At 35.9% G+C, this 23,996-nt stretch overlaps 1 protein-coding gene across 1 annotated transcript in view; it reads right to left on the bottom strand.

Annotated features, from left to right (window-relative positions):
- Positions 1-23,996, bottom strand: part of LOC131039002 (uncharacterized) — a 118,413-nt gene that overhangs the window by 64,813 nt on the left and 29,604 nt on the right. Inside the window, exon 2 of the mRNA XM_057971635.2 lies at positions 16,261-16,476. Within this exon, the coding sequence (XP_057827618.2) occupies positions 16,261-16,476 (216 nt within the window). The remainder of the gene's footprint in view (positions 1-16,260; positions 16,477-23,996) is intronic.

Here is a 23,996-nt window from a genome sequence, read left to right as displayed (position 1 = left end):
ATATATTAAAGGAACTATTAATGTAGGTTTGTTTTATGATGCAAATTCTGATTTTACTTTAAAAGGTTTTACTGATTCCGATCTAGGTGGAGATCCCAATGATGGGAAATCTACTTGTGGTTATTGTTTTGTTTTGTTCGTTCAGGAGCAATTTCTTGGAATAGTAAAAAGCAACAATCTACCTCTCTTGGATCCATTGAAGTTGAGTACAAAGGATGCACTAATGCTTCCAAAGAAGTCTTGTGGCTTAGAAGACTACTTGAAGATTTGGGTCTACCTCAACACGAACCAACTCAATTGTATTGTGACAACCAAAGTGCCATTGCCTTGGCTAAAAATCCAGTTTTCCATGCAAGGGCAAAACACATTTCTCTCCAACACCACTTTATTAGAGAACAAATTGAAGACAAACAAGTTTCACTCCTCTATTGCAAGGGGGAAGACCAAGTTGCAGATATTTTGACCAAGCCACTTTGTAAAGAAAAGTTCCAATTTCATTGTAAAAATCTTGGATTGCAACCCATTGAAGGGTTTGATGTAAACTCCCCAAGTAAAGCTTAAGCGGGGGTGTTAGAATATTTAATCTTTACTTGGCTTAGGTTTATTTGTATTTAGTTTAGGATATTCCTTTGGAATTCCTACATGTAATTTGTCCTCTAGTACATGTGTGAGGACAAGTCATTTCTTTTATTATCCTTATTAAGGAATATTAGATTTCCCCCATAAGAGGATGTGGACACATGGCACACACATTTTATGAATAGTGGCATTCATAGGTTTGGAAGTTACTTTGTAACTCCTCTTCTCATCTCTATTTAAGAGATGTCTCCTCTCTCATTTCTTCTTAATGAAATTATTGTAAAAAACTTCTCTCTCTCTCTCTCTCTCTCTCTCTCTCTCTCACATTTTAGGCATTGCTTCATTCATAATATCACAAAGAGTTTTTCTCTACTTTTCCCCTTTCAAAAGTTCTTGTGCCTCCTCCTTCACATTTGGGTGATTGCTCCAAGGTTTTTGCATTTCTCTTGGTAACATTCACTTCATAAATATACTTACTTGGATTTTGTTTTTTTTTCCTTGCTCTTGTATTTCCTTTCAAAACCCATCTTGGTTCCAAGCCCTCCAAGAAGTCGAAGGTGAATTTCGACTCCTGTCTTGAATGTAATTTCTTACATCCAAGCCCTCCAGGAAATCGAAGGTGAATTTCGACTCCTGTCTTGAATGTAATTTTTTACATCCAAACCCTCCAAGAAATCGAAATACATCCAAGCCCTCCAGGAAATCGAAGGTTAATTCGATTCCTGTCTTGGGTGTAACCTCTTACACCCAAGCCATCCAAGGAAGACCCTATGTCATTCCTTGCCTTGGGTGATGCATCGCATCATCCAAGTCCTCAGAGGGGACAGGCCAGATCCGTCTCTTCTTGATTGAACTTAATCAACCAAGCCATACATATGCATATCAATGTTCAGTATATACTACCCTAGGGATTATCATAATCCCTCCCTTGGGCTAAGAGAGTTTCCTCCCTATAGCCTCCCTCGTGTGATTACAATTATAATACATTCCTTTGCATTTTATTACTATTTTCCATTCCATAATCAACATTTACATATTCCTGATTTAACATGTATTCTCTAACAAAAATGTTCATTATCCAATATTCACATTTATTTCTTAACATATATTCCTACTATTCATTGATATGTATTTATTGCTTATGTTTATACATATTTATTAACATCTAAGAAAAAACATTCATTACACATGTATTAATTTGATCATTACTATATTCACTAACATATGTAATAAACTGTTCATTACTATATTCACTAACCTATGTATTAAAGTATTTATTTTATATTCATCCACATATGTAATAATTGAGTTCATCATTCATATTCATTAACACATATAATACCAAACTGTTCATTACTACATCTACTAACATATGTATTAAACTTGTTCATCACTATGTTCACTAACATATGTATTAAGTATTTAATTTATATTCATTCACCTATGTAATAACATGTCTACCCTTCATATTTATTAACATATAAAATACTATATTCCCTCCTTACTTACCTGCTGCCGTAGCCTCCAGAACTGTTCTCCCACCACGTAGCAGTCCTTCCTCCTTTCTCCCCCTTACCGTTGGCTGCTCTGCTCCCTTTATATCTGTATGAACTTCTTGTTTTATAAGTAAATTTAATATAACATTATTTTTCCTACAGCCTCCCTTATCCTTCCCGTCTTCCTCTTATATCCCCCCCCTTTTATATGTGCCAAGGGACCGTTGGATGGGATGGGTCACACAACTTCATTTAAGAAGCGACTCCTCAATTTGTTCGCTGACTCTTCAATGTGACTGCTGACCCTTTAACGTTGGACACAACTCTTTTGTTAATTGCACCCTTTCACTTAATCGCCGTCTTCTTATTCCCGTTAACCATTAGCTTATTAATCGCTGCAATTATGAGAGCCTTAATTACTTATGGTTGTGTCTGGTATTTAAGCCTACATACTGTGATCACTTATTCAATTGCAATCCCTGTCCAAGTATCTTAATTGCTATTAGTAATGGACTGCCGTTGTTTCCTTAATATTAATCATTGTTCTTCTTTGTTTTTTTAATAGTCGCTTATACCTCAATTGCAATCAAATATAAATATTATTAATAATTGTTGTCTTAACCAATCAGTGATTATTATAATTATTTTTTAGATATATTAAATTAAATAAATAACTAATGAACTATTATATCAAATATACTTAATAAATAATCAACTATCAAAACACTATCATATCAATTGATAAGGGGCATGACCGATTTGTAATACTTGTTTAATATGATATTAATTTAAATATTTCAAGAATATTATTATTGATAAATAAATATTTATTATTATTAAGTACAAATAATAATTCGTTGATAAATATTATATTAATTAATAAATAATAATTGTTTCATTTATTGTATATTTGATTTAATTAAATTAATAAATAAACATTTATTAATTAATAATTTAATTGCTACATTTAGGTTATATTCATTGATAAGCGAAAACATATATGAATCAAATAGTATTACCTATTATATTTATTAACACTACTATTGCCTAGACACTAATTATTAGTCTATCTAATGGTTGTAAAGGCAGACAGATCTGGTCTGCCACTATATATGATATTATATATGACTGTCATACATATTGCTAATATATAATGTCCTCTTTAATTGTATTATTTATATCCTCTTTGTACTTAAATTGTATTATTATTTATTATTAAATATATAAATTATGTTGATAATATATAATATGTAAATCATAAATAAAATTTAATTAATGAAATTTAAATAATCATTCATTGGTAATTATTATGTTAATTAATAATAATAATTTCTTCATTTAGGGTCTCTCCCTTTCTCTCCGTATGTATATAACGATCCAGGAGGGGGCATGACAGAGCATGAAACAAACTAACCATCAAACTTCTTACCTATGCCTTTAAGTTTGATGTGCAGCATCTTGATAAGTTCCTCTTCGTCTAAATTCTTCTGACTCACCAAAACAGCTCCCTTATTTAGCATGGTATGTAGTATCCCCTATTGATTTCACTGTATTTTTCATTCTCTTGAAAGCAGGTAGTGGAGCTTAAAGCAGATTGTTGTAAATTTCAAATTTGTTTATAGGTTTGATTGCATGAATAATATTCAAAGAAATATCCCAATTTAAATGCGATTACAATCCAACATTATTAAATTCAGAACAGCAGAGAATAGATTAATATTCTAACTTCAATTAACAGAAGTTCTGATGCAGAATCTTACTAACAGCAATATCCAAAGAATAGTAGATTTGGGAATTTAAAGTTCAGCTTCACTCAGAATCATCTGCAAATAGTAATGTATTTAATACAATCTTACCTGATTTTATGCTTCAGCTAACTGTAATATTGATTGCAGCAAAAACTTGATGTACACTGAATCAACAGAATTTATCTTTAGCTACAGCCATAAAGCATCAACAGATAACTTCCTATTAATCCATGGCATTGCGCATGTAATTAATCAAGTTACTTTCCAACTGTTTATTGGAACTCAGAACTGTTATTAACTGAGGTGGGACTGAATTCACAACAGAATCATTTCCAGCATTATAAGCTTCTTACCATTCACTGTTATAAGCTCCTCAAGAACCTGCAACAATGTGATGCCTCTTATGGACATACAAAGGACAAGTTTAACCCCCCACCCCACAGCTTCAGCCACCATGAAACCCACATAACATCCAGCAAGGTGAGCGGCCAATAATGAATTCTCACACCTTGGCAATGACCAAGCCCACGACCTCCAGTACCTCCGTAACTCAAAAAGCCAAGCAATATGAACCAGATTTTAGTTAACCCCAAGTCGCCTAGCAAGCTTTAATTTTTCCACGACCTCCAGGCATGGCAATGGCTAGAAATTGATTTATTTCTAATAGTCGACCATAAAATTGTTTCTAAAGTCACCTCCTTTCATATGCACAATACAGTTAGGAAAGACTATCTCATCTATTCTCGGACTACAAACATAGTTCACAAATTTATTTAATAAAAAGGCTTGTCCCCCTTTTCATAAAGCCACGCCCAAATGATAGCATGACTTAATCATCATCAAATCATTCCAACATATGAAGAAAACCTTTATGGCAAAGAATAAATGGCACGGCACACCAACAAATAGGAAATATTCACTAAAATATTAATCTGGCAATGAATTATATAATCCACGATTTCCTTTTCAAATATACCCTTCATAGTAATTGCCCAGATTTATGAACTCCAAATAAACTCATAAAGAATTAAGCCATGTTCAATCATTATAAAACCACTCCATAATGGAATTCAATAAAGTTATTACAAAGATATCCAAAATATCAACTAACCTCTTACTTTGCAAATTTGTCTCCACGGAACTGGATAATGAAGCAAACTGTAAATCCTAAATGAATCCACTCTATGATGGAATTGGGTTTCTGTCTAACCCACCAAAACCCAAGGGTTTTATCGTAGGGCTTGCCATCTGAAAGCTAGAAGTTCTCAAACTCTCCAAGAGGAAATAACAAAACCAAGCATGTCTCCAATGAAGCCCAAGCTGCTCTTTTATGACCATTGGAGATGCCTTATGGTTTTCCCTCTTGTTTACCTTTTGATTTTCCCTCTCTTTTTATATAATTTTGAACTTGGGGAAATAATAATAAAGTGACTTTATTAAAATCTCACTTAATTAACCATTAAAGTCACTTCATAGCTTTATTAAATTAATTAAATAATATTACCCTTATGATTTACTTTTGAGGGATAATATTAAATAATTAAATTAAATACTTTTATGACCTTACTAAATATTTAAAACTAGTCATCACAAAATTTACTTATTTTCGACAACTTAAATTTAATGATTTAATTATATTCCAAGGTCACATAAAAGGGGACATTCCATGGCTCAAGAAATATGATCATCCACATCTACATCACATTCTATCTCCTCACAAGTTCCACGAGAATGCTAATTCACGATGCAAATTCCACGAGGGTACAACTCTTATTACCTATGCTCTCTATCTTTTTCTTGCTCCCATGCTACTTACTACTCATTAGCTTTGTTGCAAGTGGATGGAACTCTCTTCTTGTCTGACTGAATTCCACATACTTGATTAGCACCTCACACTCCATGATGTCTTTCTCAAACTAAACTACTATTGTTTTGAATTCACTAACGTAAGCTTAAACACTGCCCTTTTTCTTGCTTCAAATCCATTCATCTTCATGGCAAATGAGATAAAATTGTTTCCACAACAACTCTTGAAACCATTCTACTTGGAGAGTGGTGCCACTTTCCAAATTTCCAAAGAACTAATATGACTCATACAACATGAGAGCCAATTCAGTCTGACAAAAAAAAAGAGTATCTATTATTCTAGAGAAAGACAAAGTAAACTAAAATACACTCAATTTGGGACATGCATTGATCTAGTTTCTTTGTGCGTTGGTCTAATTTCTTTGTGCATTGGTCTAACTTCGCTTCACTTAATTATCCATCATATAATTGGATGTCTATTTTGGCCTCAACTTTGAAAAATTTATCAGACTTCGGAGTGTATTCTTGCTCAACACCCGCTCTCTCAATTTCACCTTCATCTTGGTTCACTTTGCTACCATCCAATCTTGCTATCAAGGCAAACATCATACTTTCCAGCCTATCAATCTTCTCTTCAACACTAGATTTCCTCGCCACATCTTCCAACCTTCCAAATCTTGCTTGTCCATCTTCTTTTGCCATACACACTGTTCTTACTTTTCTCAACCACTCTCTTGACTCAATTTTGGGCTCAAATGGCAATAAAATTCAATTTTCACTTGATCTTGCGGATGGCATACACCTACAAATAAGCTAATGATAAAATATCCCAAAGGATAAACCACTCTAATACCAATATAAACCATAAATTGGGAGGAGACACAAATTCATCAACAACAGATTCTTAGAATGCAACATCTCTTTACACACCTTGACAACTACTCTTACCATCTACAATGGCTTACTGTTAATTTTGTGGATCAGAATTAAAATTTATCTTGTTCTATGTATTATCTATCACTGAATTGTTGTATAAATAATAAATCTGATTGTCTTCTTTTATGTTGCAAGAGAGGAGGAGCATTTTTATTTCAATGTCCATTCTCACACATTTCATTTGGTATATGTAGTGGGCTGGGTACAGTCAAGCAATGCCTTGATCGTGCCCCCTCACGATAATAAATGTTTGAATGAGAGAATTCATTTATCTCTCATTCAATCATTTATCTTACCGAGGCTATCATGCATTAACACTCCCTCTTAGCTGGGTAAGATAAATGTAAAAGGTATTGGAAGCAATATTCATAAATCGTATGATGCTTATCTTGGGACCATAGTTTTAAGATGTGAATTGCCTCTATTGGCGATTCTATTAACAAACTCTTGAGTGGATTGCCTCTGTCGGCGATTCTATCCATAAGCTCTTGTGTGGATTGCCTCAGTCGGCGATTCTATCCACAAGCTCTTACGTGGATTGCCTCAGTCGGCAATTCTATCCATGAGCTCTCACGTGGATTGCCTCAATCGGCGATTCTATCCATGAGCTCTTGTGTGGATTGCCTCAGTTGGCGATTCTATCCACAAGCTCTTACATGGATTGCCTCAGTCAACGATTCTATCCACAAGCTCTTACGTGGATTGCCTCAGTCGGCGATTCTATCCACAATCTTGAGTTATTGTAAGATCGTCACCTTCCAATAACCTCAAAAATACAAGTGGAAATCATTTGGAAGTCATCACTTCCTTATGATTTACACAAGGCCCATAAAATAATTATTAGTATTAATAATAATAATCAATATTTACAATTTTTACCTCACAAGTGCTCAATCTTGATTAGTAAGCTCCCTCTCAATCACAAGGTATCTTGAGTTTCTTCTAGAGAACATATTTTTCTGAACATACGTCTAAATTTCTGACTTCAGCAAGGGACGCTTGTAGTTTAAGTTTGAGAGGACAAGTTCTTGCAATGTGGCCATATTCGAGACTTTCAAGGAGATATCAATCTGATCTTAATCGGATCTTCCTTCAAGCGGTTAGGCTTTATAGAAAGAAACTTGGCTCTGATACCATGTTAATTTTGTGGATCAGAATTAAAATTTATCTTGTTCTATGTATTATCTATCACTGAATTGTTGCATAAATCTGATTGTCTTCTTTTATGTTGCAGGAGAGGAGCATTTTTATTTCAATGTCCATTCTCACACATTTCATTTGGTATATGTAGTGGGCTGGGTACGGTCAAGCGATGCCTTGACCGGCCATGTCTTTTGGACATGGCCGATCAAGACATCACTTGATCGTGCCCCCTCACAATAATAAATGTTTGAATGAGAGACTTCATTTATCTCTCATTCAATCATTTATCTTACCGAGGCTATCATGCATTAACACTTACAAATATCAAAAGATATGAAGAGAAATGCAGGATGGAGCTTTAAACACTCACAAATCCATAAATCAAATATACGAACAAGCAGAAAATCTAGAAACACACATATGCCCTTGAGAAAACCCAATCCAAGTCAAAAACTCCAATATAAGAAAAAAACTACTTTCCATTCCACCACACTAAAAAAACACAATGAATTTACAAACACCAACTTGACTTCAAAAAGCTCCAACACCTTTGAAGAGCTTAACAACACTCAATTTTACACTCCCCTATTGCAAACAAACTTGAAAAATGATGCATGTTTTCCACAATGGCTCTACACACCACTCCACAAGCATCTAGAAGGTTCATAGCAACTTCTCCATGATTCCAAAGCCAAAAGATAGAAGAATAATGTCCAAAAAAGCCAAAGAAAATGCTTGATAATTCATTTACCAACTCTTAGTCTACATACAAGACCATTTTGCCCCGTTCACCTGTTAGTTGACCCCTCAAATGTGTCATTTGCCCCTTTCATCAGTTGCAAATTCACTCAAGCAAATCCCAAGTTCAACCATTTTTGCTTGCATCTTTTGGAGGTCATAACTTCTGCATTTGAACAAAAAATTAAGAGTTATTTTTAAAAAGAAAATTGCACTGTTTTTCAAGGGCTAAAATTGTACTATTTTTCAAGGGCTAGCCAAATATTCAATCAAATATAATTTTCAATCCTGTCACATTTATTTCAGCCCTATGATACCTCAAATGAGCAAATCAAGCCCAAAAATTGCCTCATCCACAAAACAAGATTCCAAAATGTCCCATACCATCTCAAAAACTCCAAAAACATCCCTGCTACATTAATTTAATCACAAACTCTTTTATCAGGCTTCTTGGCAATACTTCACAAGCTACAATGACATAACCTCAATGGTCCAAATGTCAATTTCATCCAAATTTTCAAAACAAAACAACTTAGATATGCAATATCGGGCTTCCAAATTTTCTTAATCAAACTTGCAACTTTTTCATTCGGACTTTTAGTCAAACAATTTGCTTTCAGAATTATTTTGTGTATTGCTGTTATAAATGATAAATACAGAAGTAACGACATAAACAAAATGCCAATATTCAAAGACTAATTTGCTGACCTCAATTGCAGAGTTGGCAAACATCCCAATCAGTGTTCTTTTTGCATCCCATACTAGCTGTACGGACTCTTCAATAAGGTACGGTTCCTCATAAAATGTTATGGCAGCTTCCTTAATGCTGAAACTCCCTTTTTGGAAGGTACAGCGAGATTAGTAGATGTTACACTAAGGAGGATTGAAAAGCCTTCAAGCATTAAATCAACCCCCTTTGCTGTTTTGTGAGGTGTACGGCCCCTTGGGTGGGCTATGAAATGGTACAGTTGGGTTGAAATCCCAGCTAATATAAAACCTGATTTTATGATACTCTTCCACAGGCACACAGCACTATAATATTTGGTTTTACCTTCCACTTCACACACAACACTGACAGATTTATTATTTGTTGGCACATCCCAATAAATTTTATGCCTGAAATTCTTGGAGCCTGCAACTAGCAACCTAGCACAATATCTCTGTTCCTCTGTTAAATGCAACAGTGAATCCTGTATGAATCCACCTCCAATTTGAATAGCAAGAAATCTTTCATCTCCGAAGCCAAATTACCCTTAAGGTAAATGTCCTAGGGCTTTGAATGAACACAGAGTCCAAACCTCACAATGAGAAAATATGAAATCACCAAAAAATATCCAAATGAGCTCCTTCATCCACTTTTTTTAAACTCCAATGGAACTTTCTAGAAGTTATATTTAAAATTCACCTTTTATCAAAAAAATATTCCTTTAGGCCCTCATAAAGTGACTTTATACTCCAATTAAATAATTGCATAAGTTGTTTTTCAATTTTTGTGTTTTCTACAACTTCACATTTAATTATTTTTCCACACATCTAGCCAAAGTTACGAAAAATATTAGAATGGGACCAAATATGAATTAGAATATTCTTAAGCTCTCAAGAAAGCAACCCTCGTGAAAATTGGTGCTTTCCAAAAAGAGCAAAACCACTCCAAAGTGTGGAATGCTGCCAGAGTGTATGTACGGAATTCGAAAAGTCCCATGAAACTTGCTTTGACCTCCAGAACTCACTGCCACTGTCGGAATTCTAACCCAATGGTACTCTCCAAGAAAGTTGGAGTACCCAAAAGTTACTGGAAAGACTATAAAAAGGGGCATTACATACTCCCTAAGTTTGATGTAAATGATGATTACAGCATATCAAGTACAACTTTTTGATAATTCATAAGCATATATTTTAATTTTGTTTTATCTATTAATTTATCTAGAAAAATGTTGACGTGTATTTTGTACACCATCATACACAGAATAAAATACCTAAGGGCATCTTATCCTCTCTTGAATAAAGTCGCTAACTGCTGAAGATTCGCATGAAGGATCAGTTAGGATGACTTCAAGGTTCCTTTTGGTAGGGTCTCTACATGTGGATAAGCTCCAGTGGTATGATGTGATTTGCTGGAATCACAAAGGGACTTACATTGAATTTCCGATCTGCTTTGCTAGACACAGGCTCTTACTAACTTAGATTAAAAAAATGGGAAAAGGATGGGGGTGAAGAGAGGATCTAATCCTAATACTAAGAATGTAGGAGCAATGATTTGATTTTTGATGAAACTCTAACTAGGTCTTGTTTTGACATCAATGGAACATCTACACAAGGCTAGTGCGATCTTCTATGGGAAGCTTTATGATGTTCAAATCATCACCGCAGGCATAGACACCATCAAGTTGATGCATATCAATGAAGAAGCGACAAATTGAAATTTGAGCTTAAGCTGAGCGATTCCAGTTGACTACGCAAGGCAAGTCTGCAATCAACAAACTGCTAGTAGTATGGATATACGAATTCCACCATCAATCAATCACATTTCCTCCATTCATCTAATCATTTACCATCTAGGATTGAAGACTCAACAAGAAACCATGCAAATTGCAAGAAAACGACATATTTCACCATTACTTCAATGAAAATGGAGTTTGTTTACAATCAATGGCAACAATTTCTTGCCTTGTCCTCCTATTCTACTCTAATTGCTATTCTATCAATTTCTAACTACTATCTATCTACTAACTGCTTTCAACTATTTCTATACTTTCTCTCTAAATTCTCCTTTACAAATGAAATGTCTGGGCTTATATAGTGCCCACAATACAATTTGATGGCTTAGATCAATTCAAGATCAATGGCCAAGATTCAACAATGAAAACCCTAATTAGGGTTTGTTACAACCATTACATAACATTTAATGCTTGACCAATGATAAAATTGTATTGCTTGGACACATGTCCTCTCTAGAAAAATCGACCAATGGATAGCCGAGGTAGGTACATCGGAGTTTGTGCCACCTTCCATGAGTTAAGTACATTGAATCTGGACATGCTGAGGTGGACCTCATTGATTGGAGAAATGATGACTAGGACGCCACCTCATTTGACACTTGTAACTTGGTAGATATTCAACTTGATGTTGTTGAGAAGCTTGCTTTAATTAATTCATCTGGAACTATTTACTTCTTCAACGAGCCCTTGTTCTAACTCCTTGTGTCCTTGATGTGCAGGAAGATGATGTACCTCGCCTTGGAACACTGGATTGAAAGAGGTCGCCCATGTCCTAGCTTGATCGTCCTGGCGAAGACCGTCCTTGATCCGGCTTGATTTTTCTTGATGAGATCTTCATTTGATGCCTACACAACATTTCAAAATTAGTAATATGATTTAGCAATACATAACATAAATTAGAGAGCAATTTTTAGGAAACTTAATGATAAGTCCTTTATTAATCATTTCCTAAAAATGATTGAGCTAAGAGAAAACAAATTTTCAAAATTCAAAATTAAGGCAATGACGATCAAAATTCGAAATTAAAACAAGAGATCTTGCCATACCTTACTTGAGAGCTTAACTCTAGAATGTAAAACAAATGGATAAAATCGCCTAGGCAAAATTGAAATTAGATGGCCTTCAACGTGATCTCCCTTCAAAATAGCAATTTCGCCACCTTTAAAGTTTTTGACATGATCTTCAAGCCTTTGACAAGTTCGCACCAATAGAATTTTCAAGTTCGCACCCCTTTTGAATATAATTCGCACCTCTTTGTCTTCCTTAAATCGCACTTGAGATGATAAAATGACAATGTGAAAATAATGATCTTCACCACCCTCCTTTATAAGTGCTTACCTCTCATCATTATTTAGGCCGACTTTTGTAAAAATAAAGCAATTATAAACGATTTTTTAATAAATAAGAAAGCCGACTTCACAATCCAAGCGCTCCATTTAATTTTTTAATTAATTAATAAATAATTAATTAAATGCCTTTGTTAACAAATTCGATTTTTTCACAAGGCAAAAACAATTAATTAATACCAAGCGCAATATTTAAATGCCATTTAATTGAATTTCAAAGCATATCGAATTTTAGCATTTAAAATAACTTTAAAAATATTTGTTTGAGCGTCAAAATTTTGAAGATGGGAAATACATACCTCATCGCCCTGGTCCCTGACTGAGGGACAGGAGCGATCTATCACCTTGGTCTTGATTCTTGCAATTTCAACGTTCGAAGTCTTCATCTCCATGTGAATTCGCCATTTTCGCTAGGGATTTCGAACTTGAGTGTCTTGCATGTGTGAACGAGTGCCTTTAGATGTAATATCGCCCTGGTCCCTTGGAGAGGGACAGGAGTGATCTTCATGCTTTCTCCTTGATCTTGCATTCTTCGACCTCCAATCTTTATCATAGGCGAAAAATAACATTGTTTCTTTACTCCACGCTTGTTCCACTTGATTTTTACAAGGCATACTTGATGCTAAGAGGAATATCGCCCTGGTCCCTTGGAGAGGGACAGGAGCGATCCCTATGTCTTGGTCTAAATTTGCCATCTTTCAATCTTGGTTCCTCGTTCATTGCCTCTTAAAGGACGTCCTTGATCTTGCGTGAACTTGCCTTGACATGATTTTGACGAAACATGAGTCTTTTAATAAAAATCGCTTTGGTCCTTGTCCAAAGGACAGGAGCGATATAAGTCTTTTAGCTCAATTGATAACATTTCGACATTTGGAACCTTTGTAAATCATCTTCAAATGACACCTTATACCTTGTGTGATCCCGAAAAACCTTGACTTGGCATGAATTTGAAGGAAAATGAAGAATCCTAAGCAAATCGCCCTGGTCCCTTGGAGAGGGACAGGAGCGATATAGCCTCTGTGTTCAATTTGATGATCATTTAACGTTTAAAGTCTTTGTATATCACCTTCTAATCATGCCCTGGACTTCTTACCACCTTGTAAAACCTTGACCTCACGTGATTTTTGAGAGATTTGGCCAATATAATAAACATCGCTCTGGTCCCTTCCTGAGGGACAGGAGCGAACTTCAAGGTTTTGGACTTGTCTTTGCCTTCTTCAACTTACCATTGTCTTCATTGGGTAAAACGTAGTCCCTTGATCCTCCTTAATCACTTGATGCGTGATAAACTTTCAAAATTTAGAATTTTATAAAAACTTCGCTCTGGTCCCTTCCTGAGGGACAGGAGCGAACTAGGATATTTTAGTGCAAATCCTTCAATGTTGACGATCTTTGATGCTTTGTGCTTGATTAGGACGCCCTAAAATGTCTTCACCACCTTGTACTTCGTCTTGGAGTGGTCTTGAACTTGAAGGAACGGCAACATACTTATCATATCGCCCTGGTCCCTTGGAGAGGGACAGGAGTGAATTTGTACTTGTAGTCTCCATCACACTTCGCCAACTTCCAAATTTATCTTCAACGGTCTCGTACTGTCCCCTTTCATTCATCCATGCCTTGGAATTCATTGTCACTTGGCAAGAAATTTGTCTAAGACAAAAATCGCTCTGGTCCCTGCCTGAGGGACAAGAGCGAACTTAGGCATTTGGGTCCCTTGTTGACGTTTGATAATCTTCAATTTGTCTTCAACGGGTTCAATTCATCTCCTTTCTTGCCTTCAAACATAAAACTTGCTTGATCTTTGCCCAGATCGTACCTTATGAAGAATTTCGCTCTGGTCCTTCAGTGAGGGACAAGAGCGAATTTGACCCTCTAGGCAAAAACTTCATCATTTCATTGTTTTTGATCAAGTCTGGATGCTCTATCATGCTCATTTCGTCCTTCACCATGCTTTTGATGTCTCAATTCGTCCAAACAAGGTCAGGAATGACTCCACTAAGCATTTTCGCTCTGGTCCCTTGGTGAGGGACAGGAGCGCTTCGCCTTGGTCCTCCTGAGAGGGACAGGAGCGAAATTCGCTCTGGATCCTCAGTGAAGGACAGGAGCGAAATTCGCTCTGGATCCTCAGTGAAGGACAGGAGCGAAATTTGACTTTTCGAACTCTCTATCAGGATAATTTTTATGGAATATAACATTTAAGTATAATGTCACTTATACTTTAAGTTATATTCCATATATACTTTCAGGATGTTTGAGAGTGGTTTCAGACCTCCAGGAGTCATATTGCAAAATCTAGTTTTTGGAGGTTTTTCAGTTTCCAGACTTAGTCAAATTTCAGGATCAGGACATTCCAGACTTAGCCAAATTTCAGGATCAAGACCTCACTCAAGCCGGACTTGCTACCCTATTGATCCCCTGGGCGACATTCAAAATGCAAAGGCTAATCGACAAAACCCTAAAAAAACCTAAAGAACAAACCCTAAAAAAAAGCAAAAAAGCAAGGGTCCCCATTTGCAATGGGGCGATGTGTGAAAACATCACAACAAAACATCATTGAGTGCATTTCATACAAAGATATTCTTGGGTTGGTCTCTCTCAATAAATCTCAATTTATAACTGTCCTACAACCCTAGTGTTCCTGTTATTGTGACATGTAATCGATCTAGTGGGTTTTTGTTATGTAAGACCTGGGGAGAAGTCTTTGGCATAAAAACTGCAAAGGGAGATAACCCATGAAACCATATATATCCCATATCTGATCTAACAGAGATGAAAGATGTTTTGATTGTATTCATCCATCCAAGGCCGCTTCAAGATGGTCCTTCAGTAAGGAAAATGGTATGAGGTTTTACCTATCTTCCAGGTAATTTGCTACCAATGCATTTTTTACCATTTTGTGGTGCATCATGTGTATTAATCCTCCATTTTGGTATTTATAGTTTCTTATCAGTGGATAACATTTTGTGCAAATTCAGAGAAAAGGTTCATCAAATATGCTATCAAGCAGTAATATTAGCAACGAAGAGAACTTTACAATCAAAGGACCATTACAGAGATCTTGATTTGTGCCACTGGAAAGTGAATTTTGAGAGATTTGTCTTAGCCTAATCTTTGCTATTTTGCTTCAATGTAAATTTAAACTCATCAGCTCCAACATTTGTTGTGCAAAACATATTTTATTTACAAACAAGGTTTTATACTTGTGCATCATGCTGCGTTTATTTAATGTTGGAGCTGATGAGGTTAACTCTGGATTGAAGCAAATAGCAAAGACAAGGCTAAGATAAACTCTGCAAAAATAAAAGTCACAAAATTCCAAGCATATTGGCAAACTAGTTGTTTGTTCTTTTCACGTGAAACCATCACAATGTCTACAATACTGCCACCCAATAGGGTTAATATACCACTCAAAATAGAGATGGGGATGATGACAGAGATCAAGCCTTCCCACACATAAATCAAGGTTAAGAGATGAGGTTATATAGTTTGCTCCAGAAGATACCCTGGACATGCTCAGTTTCATGCACAAACAGGTGCATAAAGCTTAGTTTTACTTTCTCTGATCTAATCTTTCGCTATTAAACATTATAGTGGGTGGATTTTTGGCTGGGTATGTAAAGAAGATAAGCATTAATATTCAGTGTTTCCAGATTAGATTGTGTATGAGTTTATTTCATCAAGGTTTCAAATCACACTCCGTCATCCATCATCAGGATGACAAATAGAGAGCATGCAGAAGATAAGCATTGCTTATGATATTTTGGTTTCTCATGTTTTACAAAAGAATTTCACCTCTTTAAGCCAGTTTTTGTGAATCTTATGTGTGTATTTTATGGTTACACTTAGCCCAAAAAAAAAAAACTGAGCATCTGTAGTTATTTAGGGTACACTAGATACTGATATAGCAATCAACATCAAAACAATTCTCATCTAAAGATTTAATCTATATTCAATTTACAGATGGACTTACCTGTGCCATAGCTGAAATTGACCGTGTTTTCCAACTCCGTTTTGAAGTACCAATACAAACTGATCTAAATGGTGAAAGTCCTGAATAGAAATTTTTTAATTCTATATCTTGAGAGGAGTATCTTGCTGTCTTCAGAGTACGAGATGGACATTTGAAAGCCACTTGACAACACTGGGATACCACATTAGGCCTCAAAACTTGTGATGTTGTACTCCCCTGCAAAATTATAAACATATGATTGAGAAAATTCTAATTAAGAGAAATAACTTCTAAGCAATACCATCTCATATGCTATTCTGTTTACACTATAAGAAGGGCTGAAAAATGCATAATAGCAATTAAAAAGAATCATATTATGTCTCTCTCTTCAATCTTGTTTGCCAGAAATGAGAATACAAAATGAAAAGAAAATCATAAAACAAATTTATTTCAAAAATTAATCTAGGTTAAACCTAGTTAGACAGATACAAACAATGGCTGAAATGCAAAGTGAAAATGTTACATTGCCACTAAACCTGCAAGGATTAATTGCTTTTATGGAATCATGCACGTCCACAATCTACCCTCTTCCTGAAAAATAAAATAAAGAAGCACAACTATTTTTTCCTCTGTGTGTTTAGTGTACATATGAGCATGTATGTGCATGTTTTAGGTACTTGTCTCCTCCATGCAAACAAATATACTTGTTCAACTTATATTGTGAAACTAACAATGAATACCAAGACTATAAAACAATAAACTTTAGCTCTCTAACCAAAAAAAAGTAGATTTCTGGGCAAGGCTCTCTACTGCTGCAGCTCAAGAATGGCATATATAAAAAAAATATTAGTGTATAGCATCTGTAAAAATCCAAAAAAGAACTCTTCTTTATTTTCACAAATGCATGATTTAAAATGCAGATTTAACACCACATTGAAGAATATATTCTTTGAGATGCCAAGTTGTGGACAGATGTGCGAAGAATTTAATAGTGTAATCTCAATAAGCTTCTCAGTTTGTAGTTCCAGTTATACGAAAGATCATGTTAACTGCAATAAGAAGCAGAATGTGTAGAGCTTCAAATAAAAAAGAAAATGAATGAGAAAAAAATTATATTAATGTCCACCAGTATGTCAATGGGATTGAAAAGGATAGCAAGTTTGTCAAGCCCTGGAATGAAATGCAGAATAGATTGACCAATGAAATGGGCCAGAATTAGACAACCAGACAAATATTCAATGAAAAGCTTACCATTCATTCATTGATCAAAATGTGATAAAATGTACATATTTAACAATATGGAACTGACTGTTTGTCTTCTCAATGAATGTTCAGCTTCTAGAGTATCTAGAAAATACTAAATATAAAGTATTATTCTACTACTTCTAGGATTATGTATACTGTCCCCCCCTTAATCTGCAAGAATGGTGGTAAAACCACTATTTGTGTCGCCCATCAAGGCAACTTGTTTATGGCACCTCATTTGCTTGATACAAAGCTCCAAACTTCTACAAAAGGTTTCACCTGAGAGATAGCTTGTTCTCTTCTACAGTCTAAGAATTTTATATTGATTTGGTAAAATCTTGAGTTTGTTTTCTCAAGTTGAGTCATCTGTCCATGATGTTATATCACATTTTTAAAGAATACCGCATTCCGTTTGGTATGAAATATTTCACCACCATTTTCTGTGCTGATTGAAAACTTGGCATACTTTTAAATGATGAATTTTGCAAAGGAAGACTGTTTAACTTCTATCTCCGTCACTTTTGGGAGTGAAAATTGGAGAACCCAATAGCATTGAACCCATATGTAGTCCAAAAGTGTGCTAAAGCATGCACTAAACATCTTGACTTTCTGTCAAACTCAAAATGTGAACTTGTCATCCACAATGCTCTCAAATGAAGACATATGTTGACACATAAAAAGTTGCTCCTATAGCAGAAAAACGACATCAAAATAAGGCATATGATGGTCTCACTCCATGAATATTCATCAAAACCAAAATGGAGTGAATAATCTGAGTGTTTAGGTACTGAGATGTTATAGTGATAAGTGGAAATATGTTGTAATTTGCAATATGTTGCAATGAGTCTCCATGTACCATACTCAAAGAACTCAAAATATGAATTATGTTGCAACCCCTATAAGATAGGGGTAAGAGAGCGAGCTGCTTCAAAGGCTCCCTAAAAGGAGAGCATACATGACCCTTTGTATAAAGATGCACAGCTCAATGATGCCCTTTTGGGTTTTCTTCACAAGTCTCCATTAAGCCATACATTTAGGTTTTCAACTAATCAAAGAGTTTGTAAGCCACCCTTTTGGGTTTTTAACTTACAATTTAAGTGCAAATATATAATCAAAATGAAGCAATATTGATAGCCTCAAACAATGTGTACTAAGTTTCATATTTGCAATCTCAATGTGTTTGTGATCAATATCCCAATCAAAACGGGAAATCATTGGTGTGAAAAGTCACTACTTCTATCAATACCATACAGGCTTAGTCACTAATTCAACAATGGATATTAGGGAGTTTTGTCCTTAGTTTGCTAAACCACAATCCATGCTCCACAAGGAGTAATAATTAGATAAAAAATGGATTCAATAACGCCCCTTCTCTTTGATTGGTCTCACTTCAAACACCTTTTTTCTCTAATAGTCAAAACTCTTCATATGCCCCTTGATCTTGTTAAAATTAGACTTTGATTATAGTTTCTATTTTAAAATATAAATTAACCCCTTTTGGAAGTGACTTCCCTTAATTGCTACAATTTATTTTCACATTTTGATATCCTTTTGCTTCTTATGCTAGGACTGAAGGCTGCAACTTATAAACTTTTGTTTTTATTGCTGACTGGGTTTTTGTCTTATTCAGCACCTCTCCCCTTTGGCAGTAACAAAAATCAGCAGTGGTTAAAAAATAAATCCTCCTTGTCTTGTAGTGGCTGCTTACAGCTGCCTGTTATTATGAGGATCCGGTAACTACTGAGAGGGGAGGGGGGTGAATTAGTAGTTAAACATTTCAGCAATACTTCAAAAACAGTGCCGGTAACTCCTCAAACATATCCGGTTAGCAGATTTACCAAACCACTCATTCTAGTGTTCATCAACATGCATACAAACTAATGATATCAAATGCACACATCAACAAATCAACCACCATATGAACACAGGTTTTTCACGTGGAAACCCAAATGGGAAAAACCACGGTGGGAATTAGCACCCACAAAATATTTACACTCTTTCGGAATGCACCCGGTTAGGAGCTTTACAATATGCCCGGTTAAGAGCAAACCATGTTAGGAGTCACGTGGTTAAGGGATTTCACCTTAGCCCTGTTAGGAGTAACCTTGTTAGAGGATTTTAAACTCAAGCCAATGAGCCACTCGGTGAAGGGATTTACAAATAAGACCCATTAGGATCTACCCAGTTAAGGGATTTCAGACTACTGTAACTATTAGGGAACAACAGGGTAAATGATCTAATCACAGCACTTCCTTGCTAGTACAAATCCTTTTCAGCTCAACTATGCTACACACATGCAAACACTTCAATTCGGTTCGGCACACTCTTCTTCTCAAATCACCGACATGCAATCTCTTCTCCAACTAGCCCTTAAATACACTTTTAGTTAGGTCGGCTACATAACCCTAACTACATTCAAAATACAATGAATTTACATTTCCGATCATTACAGATCATTCGAACAAATTTCAAGACAATTTCCAATGTTGAATGATCACAGCACATCACCGCACATCAATTTGATAAGCAATCAAACCCTTGTCACATTCTACTAAGCACTTTGTTGTTTTCCAAGAAATCCAATCCTTGTACGCACTTAAATGCAATCTTATCATCACACACGGTTTCTGACACGTCATCACTAAGTAATGAACATGATAAGATTCACCGCCAAACCATAAATCATTACCGGTTAAAGATCTGTTACCGGTATACATTTTTCTTCACAGAGTTTATGACAGTTAATCATAACTCACTCAATACTATGAATCTGTTGATGCAGTTGCAATCACGGACTCATGCCAATGTCATAAACATATGTTCCAAACCGCAACATCTAACTCCTTTCCAATCGTCTGTATCGGTGTCTTGATCATCACTCTATTCCTGTTTACCGGTTTACTGCAACTTAGCAGTTTTGCTATCTAACACATTCCTCTACCAGTTAGGCTTTACCGATAGGTCTAGATGACTTAGACGACTCAACAAACATGGTTGCCATCAATGACAACACAAATAAAGTCATCAAACAACTTACAACTATATCATCATCATCTAGCCAACAATCTCCATCAACTTTACAAGTTATGCCAGCAATAACTTTACCGGTCATCCTTACTTGACACATGCTCCATCCGGACTGTCTTTTCCTACACTCTCTCTCTCTTAGAAAATGATACTTCAATTCAATATGTTTTGTTCTAGCATGCAATATCGGGTTCTTTGAAATACTTATTGCACTTGTATTATCACAATATATGATCACCGGTTCTGTCATAGTCTCCTTGAATCCTTCCAATACATGTCTCATCCATATTGCTTGAGTACAATTCATGGGTGCAGCCACATACTCTGCTTCTATTGTAGACTGAGAAATACAACTTTGTTTCTTACTGGTCCAGGATACCAGTCTTCCTCCTAAAACGAATGGTCCACCGGTTGTGCTCTTCTTTCGGTCATCTACATTACCTACCCAATGAGCATCTGTGAATACCTTCAAAGAGAAGTTACCTTAGTATAGATACCATAATCCATGATCAATAGTTCCTCTAAGATATCTGAAAATTCTCTTCACTGCAACCATATGAGTCTCCTTATAACTTTTCTGAAATCTTGCCACTATACTGACTACATGAGCAATATCTAGTCTGCTATGACAACATAGCGTAGTTTTCCAATCATAGATCTATATTCAAATTCATCCACTAGATCTAAATCATCTTCCTTTGATAATCTACAACCTATAACCATAGAGGTTCCAACCGGTTTACAATCTTCCATTCCAAAGGTTTTCAATACCTCCTTCACATACTTGGACTAACAAATAAAGGTGCCTCTTTTCATCCGCTGAACCTACAAACCAATGAAAAATTTGATCTCACCTATCAAAGACGTTTCAAATTCCTTTTTCATTTCTTCTGCAAAAGATAAACTCATGTCATCATCTCCTCCAAGTATGATATCATCTACAAATACTTCTGCAATCAATAACTTATCTCCTTTTGTCTTCAAGTAAATGTTGTTGTCCTAACTAGTTCTCAGAAATCCAATCTTTATCAGGTGTGAATGGAGTCTCTCAAACCATGCCCTCGAAGCTTGCTTTAATCCATATAAAGCTTTATGCATTTTGCACACCATGTCCTTGTCTTCAGTCAATGCAAACCCATCTAGTTGTTCTATGTAAACTTCTTCTAGAATTCCGTTCAAAAATACAAACTTATCATCCATTTGGTATACCTTGAATCCTTTGAATGCTGCAAATGCAAGTAGCATTCTAACTCCTTCAAGTCTAGCAACCGGTGCAAAGGTTTCTCCATAATCCTCACCTTCTTCTTGTGCATATCACTAGTCTAGCCTTGTTCCTAACCACTTCACCATCTTCATTCAGTTTGTTTCTAAACACCCACTTAGTACCAATCACATTTTTATCAGCTCGTCTGGGGACAAGTGACCAAGTGTTGCTCTTCTCTATTTGATCAAGCCCTTCATTCATAGCCTTTATCCAATCATCATCCTTGAGAGCTTCTCTCATTGTCTTATGTTCAAATGTGGAAATCAGACAAGCACTTTCTCTGATCTTTCTTCTTGTTTGTACTCTAGCATTCCTGTCTCCAATTATCTAATCTGCAGAGTGATTCAACTTTACATATTTGGGTATAACCGGTTCCGATATAGAAGTCTCTTCTTGTTCTTCATCTACCGGTTCAGCAGTATCCTCCACATTGTTCTACTCAACATCATTTTAAACTTTTGGTTCAATAATCACTAGCTTCTATTCCTCAACTGCATCAGACTTGTTGGTATCATCAGATTTCTTCGCAACTAGGATTTTCGGTGAGAATGATTCACTTTTCCACAATCCGCTATCAACTTCACCAAAGTAGCAATCAAAAGCTCTTCTATGTTCCTGTTGCTCTCCAGATGTGCTCTCAAAAATACTAAGTGAAAAATGAGACTATCAAACACCTTTATTTGCCTTTTGCTAAATCGGTTGAACATACCCTAATCATCGTTCAACTCTAGAACTTACTACCAATTCATCAAATTTACCGGTTTGAAATGTAACCAATTCAAAATCACTTCATAGCATCATATTGCATCAAAATATGCAGATTTGACTTACCGCATACCATTTAGGGGGTCCGAAAATGGATCTAACAATATGTTCCCTCTAAGCTTCATATATAGCTTAGTTTTCTGGTGAGGGATTTTTCACACCAGGTGAAGAATTGGAGTCCTCCAATGGCTTCTCCTCACTTTTCTTCTTCCATATCTTATTCATCTTACTTCTGGTTTCTTCCACATCTACCTTCTTCTTTCCTTTCCGATCAACAAAATGATTAACCGGTTTGTTCATTCTAGTTCTGCAAAACTTTGCAAGGTGTCCTAGTTTGTGACAATGGAAACATGCCATTCCAGATGTGCTCTAGGGTCCAGCATTGCCTCTAAGTTCTTCTCCGGCAATTCATACCTACATGACCATAGTTGTGACAGATTAAAAATGTCACATTACATCTATTCTCCATTTCATATGGACTAGACCGGTTCACATAAGGTCTTTGCCAAGTAGGGTTCCTCCGGTCATTGTAAGATCTCTGCCATTCACCATTAGACCTCTAACCTATGTAAGATCTCTGATTGTTCACTCTTGACCTGCACTCAACAGCTCTATGCCCATACTTGTTGCAATTGAAGCAATATCCATCAAAAGTACTAGTCTTATATCCTTCATATGCATTAGGTCTATATCCATCAAAAGTATTGGATCTACTTCTACAAACATTTGCAGTATGACCTATCTTATGACAGTTAAAACATATTGGTTTGTAGGTTCTCTTACCGATGTTCTTTTTGGTCTTTGGTGCAGATTTCGCTTTATGCACGGTGTCCTTGGTACCTGATGGTTCTCCTTGTTCAAAGGTTGTGAATCCCAAGCCATGTGTATCTCCATTCTGCCTTTGTATCTAAATCTGCTCATCAAGCATAGCAATGCTCTTGTTGAATTTAGCTAGTAACTCATTTGCATCAGCCACCTCCTTGGTAATTTCCTCATTCTTCTTTGTAAGACTTTCTCTAAGAGACATAGCCATGTCTAGATCAGCTTGTATTTCCTCTTTTTCCTCTTGAAGATGTACATGCAAGGTACTAATCTCCCAGTTCAGCTTTAAGATCTCATCCTCCTCATCTCTTATTGTGTCTTCAGTTGTCCTTCTGGCTTCCAACTCTTGACTCATACTGATGATAAGGGCTTCCAGCTCTCTCCTTAGATTTGTCTTATCATCATTCAGCTTTTCTACCTCATTAACCAAGGCATCAATGTTTGCTTCCTCAGATGAACTATTTTCACTAAGTTCCAACAACTGCTCAGCCAATTCTTTTCTCTTAGCCAATGAAGCTTTGTAATTGACCTTTAGTTCACCAAGGGCTTCTTCAAATTCTGCAAGCCTATGTGAAAGCTCTTTGTGACTCATTGAACCTTCCCCCATGTTAGCCTTAAGGATCTTTCCCAAGCG

Source organism: Cryptomeria japonica, chromosome 4, assembly GCF_030272615.1.
Source record: "Cryptomeria japonica chromosome 4, Sugi_1.0, whole genome shotgun sequence".
Lineage (NCBI taxonomy): Eukaryota > Viridiplantae > Streptophyta > Pinopsida > Cupressales > Cupressaceae > Cryptomeria > Cryptomeria japonica.
Note: the sequence above shows the minus strand (reverse complement) of the source record. Positions and strands in the feature narration are given on the sequence as shown.